This window comes from Camellia sinensis, chromosome 13 (genome assembly GCF_055761805.1).
Source record: "Camellia sinensis isolate YWXY chromosome 13, ASM5576180v1, whole genome shotgun sequence".
NCBI classification, from domain to species: domain Eukaryota; kingdom Viridiplantae; phylum Streptophyta; class Magnoliopsida; order Ericales; family Theaceae; genus Camellia; species Camellia sinensis.
Window position 1 is genome coordinate 18,168,168 of NC_138973.1, and position 14,626 is coordinate 18,182,793.

Sequence of the window (14,626 nt, forward strand, 5' to 3'; positions counted from 1 at the left end):
TAACCAACACTGAGCTCTCTTCAGCCAAGATAAGGATCTGAACTGAAGAGATTGGCTGGAAAAACCAACACTTACTTCTCTTAAGCTGAGATAAGGATCTAGACTACAGGAAGTTGGCAGATATGTCCAACAAAATTTTTGAAACTCTTTGGCCGGGATGATGGTTACCTCGGCCAAAGTAGGTTGGCAGGTTTGACTAACAAATTTTTAGAACTCTTTGACCGGGATGATGGTTACCTCGACCAAAACAGGTTGTCAAGGTTCGTATAAACCGAGTTATTCTGTTCGGCAAGACACAGAAAGAACGACTCGACGTATACAAACTCGAAAGATATATACGTTAAAGGAAAAAAATCAGGGCTATTCAAATTTTTGGCATGACGATGGTAACAAGGAGAACAAGGATATTGGGGGCACGCCATGTATCCTGGGAATAACGTCGTACCAGATTAGTGGAAGGACATGCTAAGCAACTAACAAGGCTTATTGGGACCGAACAAGCCATGAAACCGAACAACTTCTTAGCTCGGCTGGAGGAAAAATAATCTCAATCATGCTACGCAGATGGAATTAAGGGGCAATTGAGAGGGTAATTTGTAAACAAATTAGGCCGAGCTAGGAAGAGTCTTCTTTGGGAGTTGGACCGCGTAATGGGCCGAGATAAGGGCTGGTGTAGCTCGGTCTTAGGCCAAGAAGACATCTCATATTTTGGGTTTGGGCCGAACTATGGACCGAGGTATCGGTAGAAAGAGGACCAAGCTAAACAATAGCTCTACAGGGCGTTATCTCGAAGTCAAGACTGATAGTAGTGCTTAAAGTATCACAGAGCCGAATTAACTTGACTGACCGCAATGTTAGCCGAGGTAAAGATGTCAGCCGAAATAAGTGGGCCTGGTGGTTAGCCGAGGTATTGGTAAGAAAGGATGTCGGGCTTGGTATAGCTCGACCGGTCTTGGTATAACTCGGCCGGGCGCCATCTACATAATTACTTAAGCGTGTGACCGAGGTAACTTAGCTCGGTGTGGTTGCAGCAGCTTATTAAAAGGAGGTAGCATCAATGGCGAAGGCCGAGCTGTACATAGCTCGGCAAGGTGGCATCCGTTAGATCGGCTTTCGATCACACGGTCCGAAGGGCAGGGAGCCAAGATAAATCAGTTCGGGCAGGAATGTATAACCGAGGTAAAAGGTTCAGCCATCTCACTTGGCTTGTAGTGATGAGACTCCTAGTAGGACTCTGCTAAGGAGAGTTAGAGTCCTACTGGGATTGTGTAAACCATCTCACTTGGTTGGTAGTGAGTAGGAGTATGACTCCTAGGAGGACTCTGCTAAGGAGAGTATAGTCCTACTAGGATTGTGCAAAACCATCTCACTTGGTTGGTAGTGAGTAGGGTGTGTAATTCCTAGGAGGGCTCTCATAGGGAGAATTGGAATCCTACTAGGATTGTGCCAAAGTAAAGTCTATAAAAGCTCATGACTAGACCTTTGTACATGTATTCCAATTCTTACTCTAGAATACACAGAGCTTGTTGTCTATTGTCTAGTTGCTGACTTAGGCATCGGAGGGGTTTCCGGCACACACCCACCGGCTAGCTCACATTTGTGTTTTCAAGTGGCAAAGCAACGTTGTTTGGAGGAGTGCAAACTTGATCAACATGATCATACGAGAAGAATTATTTCTTTCCCGTACAATAATAAAAATAATAAAATATTTAAAAACCTAACATTACTCCCGTTTGTTTGGGGGTTAAGTAGATGGGAGGGGATTGGGATGGTAGAGGTGTTATTTAGTGTTGTGTTTGTTTGTAGAGTTGGGGATGAGATTAAGATGGTGGAGGTGATATAGATGGAGGTTGGGGAGGGGATTGAGATGGAGGTTGGGGAGATGGTATTAGAAAAATAGTGAGGGGATTAGAAAATTTTTTTTTTTTTATATATTGGGAATTTTTTTATAAATATTAATATTTAATTTTTTATATTTTTTTATTCATTTTATTATTTTATATAAAAACAATTTAACAATTTTTACACTAACAACTATCATCAAAACAAACACAATTTTACTTAATCCCGTCACTAACAATCCCCTCACTATGAATCCTCTCCATTCTACCTCTGAAAACAAACGGGACCTAATTTATCACTATTTGCGAGTGATTATTTGGTTGTAATATTATTCATAAAAAAATAAAATTAATTCAATAATCATAATTATGTTAATTTATTCTAATTAATAATTATTCTTAAAATATAATTGATATAATTTTTAAATAAATTTATTTTTTATAATAAAACATTGTAAATTAACATTGTTATATAGTTATATAATCAATTTAATTATTTTTATAAATATGCATTAAAATTTAAAAAATAAACAGTTTATAATGAAAACAATAATGCTAGAGGCCATTAAAAATGGTGCTTTAAAGTAACCACTAATAATGTGGCCTTCATTTAAAAAAAAAAAAAAAAAAAAAAAAAAACAAAACAGACACAACAATATTGTGACATAGATGAAATCTATTATCACATCATTAATAGTGGCACTAATTAATACTCTACTTATTTTTCCTAATGAAAATCAAGTAGATTTGTTGACTGCATCCACACACCCTCACCGTGCACCTGCAGTCATTTTCCCACTTCGGCCTTCGTGTTAAAACATCTTCATTGGTTTTATGACTAGGAAACATCCCACTTTGGCTCAATCGGATATTTAGGCGTCGTTTTTTCACGACACTTTTTACTTTAAAAATCAAAAAATTATTTAAAAAATTAAAAAATTTATAACTTATATTAAAAATACAAAAAAAAAAATTCTCTTTAATTTTACATAATTTTTCATTAAAAAAATTAAAAAATCATTTCAAACGTATTATTTTTTTTCTCATATTTTAATTAAAAAATCAAAAAATTATTGAAATTGTCTATTCTCAAACGAGACCTTACTCTATTAAAAATTTCGATAAATTACACTGACACCTTTAAATTTTTTGTTTAATATAGATTTTTTTTACGTTTGAAAAATTATACTTATCTCCTATCAGATTAAAATGACATATTTATTCCTTAGTCTTTTATGCATATAAAATAATAAAATAATATTGATATTTTATTCATGTCATTTGGAGAGAAATAACAAGTATTTTCTTTAGTTTAACTCACAGAAAAAATTAAACTTTTTTATTTTTGCTGAAATTTTTTAATATTTTAAGTAATTTTTTTTATTTTTTAGATTCACCTAATCTATATATACTTAAGAAATATAATATTTTGTGATTTTTTTATATTCATCAAATATAAAAAAAAATACAAAAGTTTAGTAATACTGTAATAAATGTGAATGATGATGTTTAATAATACTGTAATAAATGTAGGTGAATAGACGAAAAAGAAAAATGATGGAAATAAAAATGAAAAAATCTATTCATATATAAAAATTTATACAAAGAATATTATAAAAATATTATAATAGTAATATTTATGGGTGTTTTGTTTTAAAGTAAAATATCACCATTAAATTATATCATTGTTTTAAAAAATTTATATAAAATTTATGTTTGTAGAATATGTTCAAATAATGATAAAAAAGATGTTGAATGTGGAAATGGTAGGAAAAATAGCAAAAGCCATTTAAAAAATTTTAAGCATTACATCAATAATTTATGAGGCAATTTGTAATGAGATTACAAATCTTAGGGAAAAGAATGTAATTTTTCAAACGTGGAAGAAAAATTTGTATTAAACAAAAATCTCAGGGAATGTCAGTTGAATTTATCCTAAAAAGTATTATATTATATGTATTAATAAATTTTATAATGTTTTTACTAACTAATTTTAATAAAAAAAATTATTAATTTATTTAATATTATTATAACAATTAACAATATCATGATAGGTAAGTTCAATTGCGAATTTATAAGAATGAATTTATTTTAAAAAAAATTACACTGCAGTGGTGTAGAGACAATTAATTAATCAAAAAATTATAATTTTACTTATTAATATTTATAATATTTGATGATCGGAACAATTACTTATTATAAATATTTATAATATTTACTATTTTACTTAATTTATAAAAAAAAATTAAAAAATAATTTTTAGTTCAATGATCCAAACACATATTTTTTGATATCTAATCAATTTAATTTTTTATAAACATAATATACTCATTAAATCTTAAAATATAAATAATTTAAATCATTAAAATTAGATTTAAAAATGAGCTAGGTCCAACGACCTAACAAATAAGAAGGCAAAGATCTTGTAAATAAATAGGAAGGCAAAGGGAGAGATTGCGATTGATTATTATTATTATTATTATTTTTTTTTTTTTTTTTGTTACAGGGAAATCCTCCCACCCTCCCGCAGGTCCAAGGCAGCGCCCCATGAGGAGATCACCAGGGTGTCCTGTTGTCCGTTCCGAGTAAGAGACTATAACTTGGAAGCTTGTCCCGACCTCCCAAGGCAAGCTCCGATTAAGTCAGGACTCGCACAGCGGGGGAGCATTAAACCCACACCAAGTAGCTGATTAGGCATCCTTGAGGTCCAACCTCCTAACCAACAGTGCTTCGCCCAGGAGATTGGCCCAAGGGGGGAATTGAACTTGTGACCTTGGGGCTTAAACCCCAAGGCTTTACCACAATGCCACAACCCCTTGGGTTATGATTATTATTTTTTCTTGACATCGTTGTCAGATTATTTTTTATCTCTCAATTAGTCTATTAAATTAAATGAAATCATTGCTTAATAATGAGAGCATCTTTAATGAGATAACTAAATTCAAGTGTTAAAATATGCATTATTTAACAAAAAATAATAAAAATAGTATTTATTTTTACAGTTTCCCGTAAAGCTACCACAAGGACATGAACGGTTACTATCTCCACTTTTTAGGAGCGGGGTCACTCCCTCCTCCCTGTTCTGTTGCTGCTGTGCCGTAAAACGGTACAATTTTATATTTATTTTTTTTAAAAAAAATTATGTTTTTTATTTTAGGATTTAAGATTTAATTTTTAAAATTTAATTTTTTTTATTTTAGAGTTTAAGGTTTAATTGTTAATTTTTTTTATTTTTAATTTTAGAGTTTAACGGTTAGGGTTTAATTTTTAAAATTTATTTTTTTTTCTTATTTTAGGGTTTAGGATTTAGGGTTTAATTCTTAAAATTTATTTATTTTTTATTTTAGGGTTTAGGTTTAATTTTTTTTTTATTTTAGAGTTTAGGTTTAATTTTAAAAATTTATTTTTTTGATTTTAGGGTTTAGGATTTAATTCTTAAAATTTATTTATTTTTTATTTTAAAATTTAAGATTTAGGGTTTAATTTTTAAAATTTATTTTTTTATTTTAGGGTTTAGAGTTTAAGTTTAATTCTTAATTTTTATTTATTTTTTTATATTTTAGAGTTTAAAAAAACATAGTGATAACATAAGAGAAAAAAAAATGGTGAATCAGTGCCGTTCTACGGCACAGCAGGAATAGCAAGGGGGCACCGCGGGGACCCTCTATCCACTTTTTAATCGGTCCATGTAAGACACAAAAAGCACCACAATTTTGCACCATCTTTCTCTTATAAAGATGGTTACATTGAATTTTTTTTATTTATTTTTTAAATCAAAAGAGAATATCCAAAAAAATAAAATAAAATGTAAGAACATATCAAAATTCAAATAGAGCCAAATTGGGTTGAATTAAGAGAAGTTAATGTTTACCAACATAACAATTATAATTATAGCCATTTTTTTATATGACAATTTAAATTTTTACAGAAAAATTTTATTGAAAGACCTTAACAAGTTAAAAAAACATATTCAACCTCTCCTTACTACCAAAGTTAGAAAGGAAAGTTTCACTCCTATAATAAAAATATAATGAGGTACTAATTATAATATAAATCACAATTATATATAAAATTTTAAAATAAAAAAAAAAGATTTTAAATAAATACACTAAGAATAAGATTGGCACAACCTTGTCCCCACCCTACAGGATTAGGGCGTGACTGACCAGTAACAACTTGCCATCAAAGTCCATTTATACAAAATTCAAGTGCTCATGTGGATTAACTTAGGGTTGTGCGACTAAGCCAAGATCATGTCTAATAAAATGGAATAAAAAATAAAAAAATAGTGAATTCATGCAAACTCACTCATTAGGCCCATAACAGTAAATCATGAGGTTTTGGCTGTTAGATCAATTTTGTAAGTTGAGTTTGATTTAAGATCAAAGAGGGAAAAAGTGTGGAAAAAAATAACAATAATAATTTCTTTTTGCGCATTTATTTAACATAAAAAGAGTATTGGAAAGTGCGAGAAAATAACATTTTCTATATAACTCATACCACCATGGTAACTTGACTTTGAATTCTTCCCCCCCCAAAAAAAAAAAAAAACACACGAATTTTATTTTTCATGTGAAAGCAGATCATCTCAAATTCTAATTTTCTTACAAATTTTTTTCTCAAAACTTCAATTTAATAAAATGCATACAAGAAAATAAACATTTCTTCCATGTAACTTTCCATCATATTTTTCTCCACAAGCAAACGAACCCTAAAACATGGAACTGTTAAAAAAGTAAGCATAAAATCGCAGCTCAAACATAGAGAGTTACGCAATTATAAATATAAAAAACTGCAAAATAACAAATATAATTTACAAAACAAATACATTATACAAGAGTGAAACTCAAACAATAAATTTAAAAATAGAAAAAACAAACACAGAACTAAATACAAAAAACAAAACGATTGATAAGATTTTTAAAAATAAGCTCCGTTAATTAATCTTATAAAATCTTATTTATTCATATACTATTGTCTCCAGTGTTCTGTTTTTGTTGATTGAAGTAGGAAGCAACAACTCAGCTGGAATGCTTGTCAACAAATCTACACAAAGATCTAAACGCAATTATTTATGCTTTATCTGTATGTCATTGTTATCTACAAGCCACTTCAATCAAACTCACAAAATTCACTTACTATATCAACAGTTTTCAATGATATTTTTTATTTAAGTCATCTGATTGTGACAACCAGATTCTAGAGCCCACACTAATTTTTTATATTTAAATAATAAAATAAAAAACAAATATTTAAATCAAGCTTCTAGATTTAAAAAATTATATTATTCTTATATTATTCTTTCAGCACTAATTGATAACTCGAATTTGAATTTGTTCAAAATCACTTGAATTTTGACTTACCGATCATTCAGCCGGTCGTCCAACAAGAAGGTGAATGCCGTGGTCGACAAGGGTGACAACCGCGGTAAACAAGTATTTCACCAGTGATTTGGGTGGTCATCCGGACAGTCATCCAGCAATAAAGGTAGCAACCGCAGTAGTCAAGGATAACGACTGCAGTAGACAAATGTTTCACCAGTTGACCGACGGTCAACCGGCAAACACAAATTCAAATTCAGACTCTCAGACAAACAAAAATTCAAGCTACCAATCATTTTTCTTATTCTTTTCAGCATTTTAAGTTGCTGAATTGTCCAATTGATTGTCTTCAATCAACCATGATGAGTGCATGCATCTTTGCTAAAGCTATAACAATGATTTGAAACAAATCAGGATGGTGACAATCAGACCCCACTAATAATTCTCAAAATCAAGCAACTATTGACATCAAGAGCACATAATCGCCTGTCTCTGACCTCCTGTGAACAAGGTCATGTTCATCTTGAAAAATCATTTGATGCTCAGGAACACCATGTGACTCATATAAACAGATAGTCCTTGTTGTTTCCCGTGCCACAACAATCAATCGTGGACCCTATGTTGCCACAAATTTTCAAAAATATAAATAACTAAAAATCATAAGCAACCCCAATAAGTTGTACCAAACCAAAAAAATACACGTATTCCATGATGAGTTTTGTGTTTCATATTCACTAATATATGTATGTATATTAGTGCTAAATAATAGAATTCATATGCAATATTTGAACTTGGCACCAATGGCTGCCTTAAGAAGGTATTATCAGAGTGCCTGTTCAGAAAACCTAACCATCTGACAGTTCAAACCTTTAAATTAACTCATATGTTATGACTACACAGCATGATTATACAAGGTTTGTCTTTAACCCATACCTGTCACATCAAAGATAAACTTTAAGGGCATTGAAGAGTAATCAGAAAATGATCCTGTGATTTGTTAGTTTATACAATGAATGCAACCAAAATAAAGACAACACTCTGAAAAACAATAGTCTATCCAGCTACTTTAATACTACAGTGTGCAAGAACAAGATAACACAAAAAAAGAGAAGAGACAACCTTAGTTCACAAGCCTATTTGCCTCTTCAGCAAGCTCTGAAAAGAAGAGAAACAAATGCGGGGTTAATTGAAGGACTGCTAGCAAGACCTTGTGTTATATACTTGGAAGTAAATGTTCAACAACCTTATCAAACATGAAGAATGAAGAGAATAATTAAAGGGCAGTGGTGACTGGCCCAAAACAGCCACACACCTCATGTTGATCCTTCCTTGGAACTGTCAAGGAGTGGGGCGTGACAGTTCGGTTCTTGCAAGAGACTATCGGCTCATCACTCCAATATTGTTCTTTTAATGGAAACTAACAATCAATCAGGAAGTAGAAATCTAAGAAATTGAGTACTACATGTTGCATCGTTTTGCCATGTTTCAAAGAATGAATAATACAGATTTCGCAAAGACTTGGACCCTAGATCAATGTTCTTCCAAAATCATTGATAAGTCATATTTACAATCTACAACACTTCTAACAATTCAATTATTTATGAAAGTATAAACAATTTTGAGATCAGCATCTAAATCTTCTGAGCATGTAAGGTGGCTATAGTTTAGAATGATAGAGAAGCTGGCATGTGATGAAAAATTAAATTTGAAATATAGATGAATCAATTTTGTAGCATTAGTACCATCTGCAAAGAAAAACTGATCTTAAGAAGCTCTGCCCTCTTTACACCGTCCATAGAAATTGACAGAGCAGCTCAATTGATTGCAACTCCTGTGACTGATCAAAAGGAATGGGCAGCTGCTGGGACAATAATGCATTCCCCACCCAAAATGATCAACATCACGGTAAAAGATATCAGGAAAACCAAACTGTTCCTTGTCTTTTTCTGATATAACCTGTGTGTAAACATCAAAGAACAAAATCCTTAGGGGAAGTCCTTTATATATGCCCATTGTATGTAATTATCCCTGACATATCAACTACTCTAAGGAGATGTAAACCAAGAAATTTTTAAAAGGAATACTAGCAATACATTTCTTTTGGACATTAATCACAAGCAGCTTCTTGTGTTGGTAATCTCCATCTTCTTGGAAGAACTTTGTACCATTTTATCAATGAAGCCCACAGCACTCCTGTGGACTCGGGTACGGGTGTCAGGTGCGGGTATGTATCTAGAGGTCGGACTCATCAAATCATAAATTTAAGGATACGCGGACTCGGCAAAAAAATGTCATATTTTTATATTTTTAATCTAATATGTGAGATAAAATGGTATTATATTTAACTTATAGTGTCAAAATGACATTTATAGCAATTACACAACAATATGTACATATAATAATAGTGTTATATACAATTATATAAGAAATATTCGTTGAAAAGTATCCGACACATATCCCATACCCTTGTCCAAGTGTCGAGTGTCCGACACGGGTATTTGATTTATTTTGAAGAGTCCATGTAACATAGCTCCTGTCCCCCCAAATGCCCAACTGTCACATCCATATTGGTACACACAGAGCTCCATTCCCTTTCTTTTTATCTTCTTTTTTTCCCTTTTTTAAAAGAATATCTTACATTCTATAACAAACTATATTAATAGGAAAAACTCTGTGGGTAAAACAACCCCCAATGCCTAAGAAAGCCTCAAGACAAGTACTGTTAATATTGAATATACAAACTTGAACACCTTTGACAATTATTTCCAGGGTGTCCTCGTGCTGATCCATTGCATACAAAATATCGGGATGGTCCACAACATAACATAGCCAGAAAAACTATAGCTTAGTCAAATCTCGAATGTAAAGACCAAGGCTCTTAAGATTTTCAAACTCTAGAATTCACATCTTCTCTTGATATTTCTACCGACTGGTGTGCAACAGATACGTCTAATACAGCATTCTAAGATGGACTTCTACGCTTAACTAGTTCTCTCGGATTCCTGCATGTCTTTAAAGTATCAGACATTGCCTTGGCTTTCTGTATTATATTTGTTTTCCTTGCACGTGATGCATCTTCATCTATGGTATATGTATTTGACAGCTTCATTGAGTGAGGGACAGTGATCATCACATTACATAGTTTTCGAGCCATTTCAGTCATTCCTTGTATCTTTAGTTCATCAATCATTTTCTGATAAGTAACATACTGAGGAACAATACCCCTCCCTATCATGTCCTCAAACTCTCCGAAAGCCTCCTCAAATCTATGCATCTTGCATAACAAATGGACCAGCATGGTGCATGCAGCTGAGTCCAGATCATATCCCCTAGCTTGCATTTCCTTTCTAACTTGCATTGCCAGGTCCAGTCTCTCCTGCTTGCACAACAATTTAACCAAAAGATGGTAAGTGAGCCGGTCAGGGGTGTATCCATATTCCATCATCTTGGTATAAAGGTTCAGTCCCTCCTCAATTTTCCCTAACTTTGAGAAGTACCTAAAAAAGTAATTATAAGTTGTAGTGGTTGGCATAAAACCTCTACTAATCATCATCTTAAGGATCTTATTAGCCCCTTCAAGATCGCCTGCCTTGCAAAAACCTTTCACCAGGGAATTGTACGAGTAAACAGTGGGACCTGATTCCAAAACCAGAAACCGTTCCATCATTCCTAATGCCTCTTTAAACCTTCCTGCTTCCCCTAATGCATCAATTATTGGATTATAAACAATTGCATCTGGTTCAATTCCCTCCCTTCTCATCTCATCTAACAATTCAACTGCCACCTCAACATGACACATCTGACAATACATTTGAACAAGGATACCATACGTTACAACACTGGGCTTCACATTATCCTTTTTCATCTCATCCCAAAGTCGTTCTATGCGTTCAAGCTGTCTTGATCGAAACCACCCTTTCAATAGTGTATTATGAACATGAATTGACGAAGCCCAATAAGGGTCTATTCCTCTTTTCCTCTCAATATATGCTGATGCTTCCCAAACAAGTCCTTCCTTGCAAAAGGAGTCCAATAAAATCTCAAACAAATCCAGTTTTGAATTTGAATTGCAAATTAAGTCCAAACTGCAAGCAAATTCCAATGTTCTAATAGCAGGTAAGGTCATACCTGCAGAACCATAAACAATGTCAATTATGCATCTAGATAATATATTATATATCCAATCCACATTAAACTAAACTCTGAGTGTTTGGGGTTACATAGCAAGCACTAAATAAACTCATTATGCACTACGGGCATCTCCAACCCTTGACTCAAACTCATATCAAATTCAAATTTGGGTAAAATGGAGTTTTACCCTTTTTTTACCCAAATCAAGAGAGGCTCGAATGTTTACTCAAACTCAAAATTTTCAAGATCATTTTGAGCTTTCAAATTTACAATTCTGGCATTCCTGAAGCTTTTACTTAAATTTATGCTTAAATTTGAGTGCGCCCATAGGAGTGCTTCATATCAAATCAAATTAAGCTTTTACTAAAAACTTTACTTGAGTAGAGGCTGGAGATGGCCTAAATAACTCATTTTCATATACGACACATCCATGCTGAAATACTTGCAATTTCAAACGTCGGAATTGCGAATTTCAATATATTGCAAGTTGATAACAATCTTGTATTATCCAAATGACAAATTGAGGCTAAACTAAATGAAGATTGCAATGTACAAAACCATAAATTGCTGAAAAGGGAGTACCTGCGCGAGCATACCGTCGAATAAGAATGGCAAAGGAATCCATATTTGGTCCCTCGATTGGCCGTTTGAGCCGATTCAGAATCAAACACCACGCAGACTCAAACTCTTTAGCTCTAGCAAACACCTTGACCATGGCGTTGAAGATGTCCACCGAAGATCTGTACCCGGGTTGCCTCTCAGACCAGAGGAACAGACTGAGCATGAGTTTAGGAGACGAACCAAAACGATCGAAAATCTGCTGTAACAGAGACGGACCCAATTCGATTCCGGTCCGGTCCAAGGCAGCTTCGATGGTAGGACCGGCTAGATAGCTAGGGTTTGTGAGGAGGTCACAAATGGTGGTGAAATCATTGCAGTCAAAATTAGGGTCAGGCTTGGGTCTGATGAGGGATTTTCCGGTGACGGAGAGAGATGATTGATTGGAGAAGAACCTGTAGCAGCGACTGGGTTTTCGATAACTAGGGTTAGGGATTTTAGATGTGAGGAGGAGGAAGAAGGCTTGAGAGAGGAAATTCGAACATGTGTGGAAGAAGAGGCTGTTCATATGTGTGTGTGTGTATATGCATGTATAGAGAGAGAGAGAAAGAGAGGGAGATGAAGATACAAGTGAGGTGAGTACGGGAATCTAGGGCAAGTTTCGGATCTTTCAAAAAAAGATAAAATGTTATTTAAAAAGTTAAAAAGCTAATATTATTCATTAAAAGTCAACAATTATGACTGCACGACTCTCAATTTAAATTTTTCACTACAAATCAATTTTTACAATTTTTTATTACATATTTTTCTATAAAAAGTCAAAAAGTTAACCCAAATATCTATATTTTCAAACTCAATTTTTTAATCTAAAAAGACAAAAAGTACACTTATTTAGGACACTCCAAACAACCCCTTATTATTTTGGGCCCTTTAATTAGACCGAGTTTCAGTTTCACATTATTTTTTTATTTTTTTAACCCATACATTCAATCTTCAAGGTCTGCTGTCGGGACATGATCGTAAAAATCATCCCACAGGTTCATTTTTTCATTAGTTATTTTGGTTATCTCTGGTGCATTTTTTCATTAGTTATTTTGGTTATCTCTCTAGTTAGTGGTGACTCATGAGAAACACTATGTTGATAAATGGGATTCTGACTTTCATTGACGAATATTTTTTTACTGAAGGAATAACTTGGGATAGTTAGGTTACAGTATATCTTTTGATTTCTATTTTGCAAACTAGATATCCATAATTTCCATTATACGCTAATAGAGGATTATTAGCAAATTTCATTCATTTATTGAGCTGATCGCTGAGTGAAAATTTTTTATATGGCCAAGGTCTTCAATTGAGAAGCCTTGGGTATCTTGGAAATGTTGAAGTTACTCTAAGGTACATTTTATACTTGGCTGGGATGCACCTTATTCCTTTCCATTCTGATAGCTTGCTATCAATTAATGCTCCTACATAGGGATGATGCTCTTCCATTACACAAAGTACTGCATGAGCAAGTTTATTTCAGAAACTATCTGTATGATCTGGATCTGAGAAAATTATTCTAGAGACAACGCCATAATCTAACAATTGTGAGGTTGTTAGATAACGCGTTTTGCCCCTAATTTCTATCTTCAGTGGCTCGAACGTTGCTAGATTTATCTGGCAAAGGCAGATGCTGAAATCTAAATTACATTGACATTTATCAAAATATTCTGGCCTGTCTAGACATCTTTTTTCTTGTAAGCAGGGCTGCTCTTCATCATCGTAGAGATAAGTTCATTGATAAGCTATACCAGGGCAGTAAACTCATGCTATGGAGAAATCCTCAAGAAACTGTTGTATAGTGACTAACTCACTATTTCTACTATCTTCGGCTAAGGTGTATATATAAGGTTTAAGGTCCTCTATTTCTTGGTTTTTCTCACAAAAAGATCGAATGATAGAATGGCTGAAGAAATACATTTTAGCACTCAATTGTTCAAATTCCTCACTGGTGAGTTGTCTGGTTTGTAGGTCAAGAAATAGAGTGGGTGCTTTTTCTGGAGTTAATTTTTTAAGCTGATTGGTTAGAGTTCGAATGGTAGCTCTCAATTGTTTTTCTTCGTCTCGGAGGTGGTCTAGCTCTTCACTGATCTTTTTGCCTTTATCCATAATTTTCTTGAAATTTCTGGTAAGGCCTTCACAATGTCTGCACATTTGGAGAGGATTTTGAGAATCTATCTGAGGGTTAGTACTACTGCTTCCAATTATCTAGCTAACTGGAACTCCACTAGTAGCAAGAATGGTTGACTGCATATTGTGTAATGTGTCCAGATAATCTTTAGCTATTTGGCTGATAAAATAACTGGTTCCTATTTGTCTACGGGCATATGTACTGGCTGACTCGAAATCATAAAATCCTTTAAACTGAGGTATGGGAAAATTTTTAACTAAGGGTTCAACTTCTACCCAATCACGTTAAATACCAGGCTTGGTTCCTTTAGCTACTACATAAAAAGAAAAGCTTTTAGACAAAAGTTTATTCTGGATTTTTGAAAAATATATACTAAGAGAATTTAAGGCTGACAGACGTTTAGCTGGGTGGTTATGGTTGTTCCAAAGGTTATCTAGAAGACACTGTTGAACTGGATCTAGCTCGATTCCTGTTAATGGTCTGAATTTGTTTCTGCCTTCACAAATGGGAAGGGCAAATCTCCCAAAGTTCATGGTTTTGTTGTTCTCCATTATCTGCACAAAAATTAAATTGGTTATTTTCTTTTTCTAAATTTTTTTTTC

At 33.3% G+C, this 14,626-nt stretch overlaps 1 protein-coding gene and 2 long non-coding RNA genes across 3 annotated transcripts; all 3 read right to left on the reverse strand.

The window, feature by feature from the left end:
* Nucleotides 1–6,604: 6,604 nt before the first annotated feature.
* On the reverse strand, nt 6,605–7,343 carry LOC145806029 (uncharacterized). Its single transcript, XR_014348451.1, has 2 exons — nt 7,205–7,343; nt 6,605–6,887 (listed from the first exon to the last, which is right to left on the reverse strand). It is a non-coding gene; the product is annotated as an uncharacterized LOC145806029 (long non-coding RNA).
* Nucleotides 7,344–7,441: 98 nt separating this feature from the next.
* On the reverse strand, nt 7,442–9,359 carry LOC145806028 (uncharacterized). Its single transcript, XR_014348450.1, has 4 exons — nt 9,256–9,359; nt 8,475–9,118; nt 8,282–8,317; nt 7,442–7,778 (listed from the first exon to the last, which is right to left on the reverse strand). It is a non-coding gene; the product is annotated as an uncharacterized LOC145806028 (long non-coding RNA).
* A 496-nt stretch (nt 9,360–9,855) lies between these two features.
* LOC114287439 (uncharacterized) lies at nt 9,856–12,498 on the reverse strand. The gene is made up of 2 exons (XM_028230777.2): nt 11,876–12,498; nt 9,856–11,290 (listed from the first exon to the last, which is right to left on the reverse strand). The coding sequence occupies exons 1-2, from the start codon at nt 12,417–12,419 to the stop codon at nt 10,125–10,127; spliced, it is 1,710 nt and encodes a 569-aa protein (XP_028086578.2). The 5' UTR covers nt 12,420–12,498; the 3' UTR covers nt 9,856–10,124.
* Between the last annotated feature and the right edge of the window lie 2,128 nt (nt 12,499–14,626).

Excerpts from the sequence above, each read along its gene's own strand:
- LOC114287439 (XM_028230777.2), bottom strand. The coding sequence starts at position 12,419 with ATGAACAGCCTCTTCTTCCACACATGTTCGAATTTCCTCTCTCAAGCC. Across the intron at positions 11,291-11,875 it reads TCGACGGTATGCTCGCGCAG|GTATGACCTTACCTGCTATT; the intron begins GTACTCCCTTTT and ends ATGGTTCTGCAG.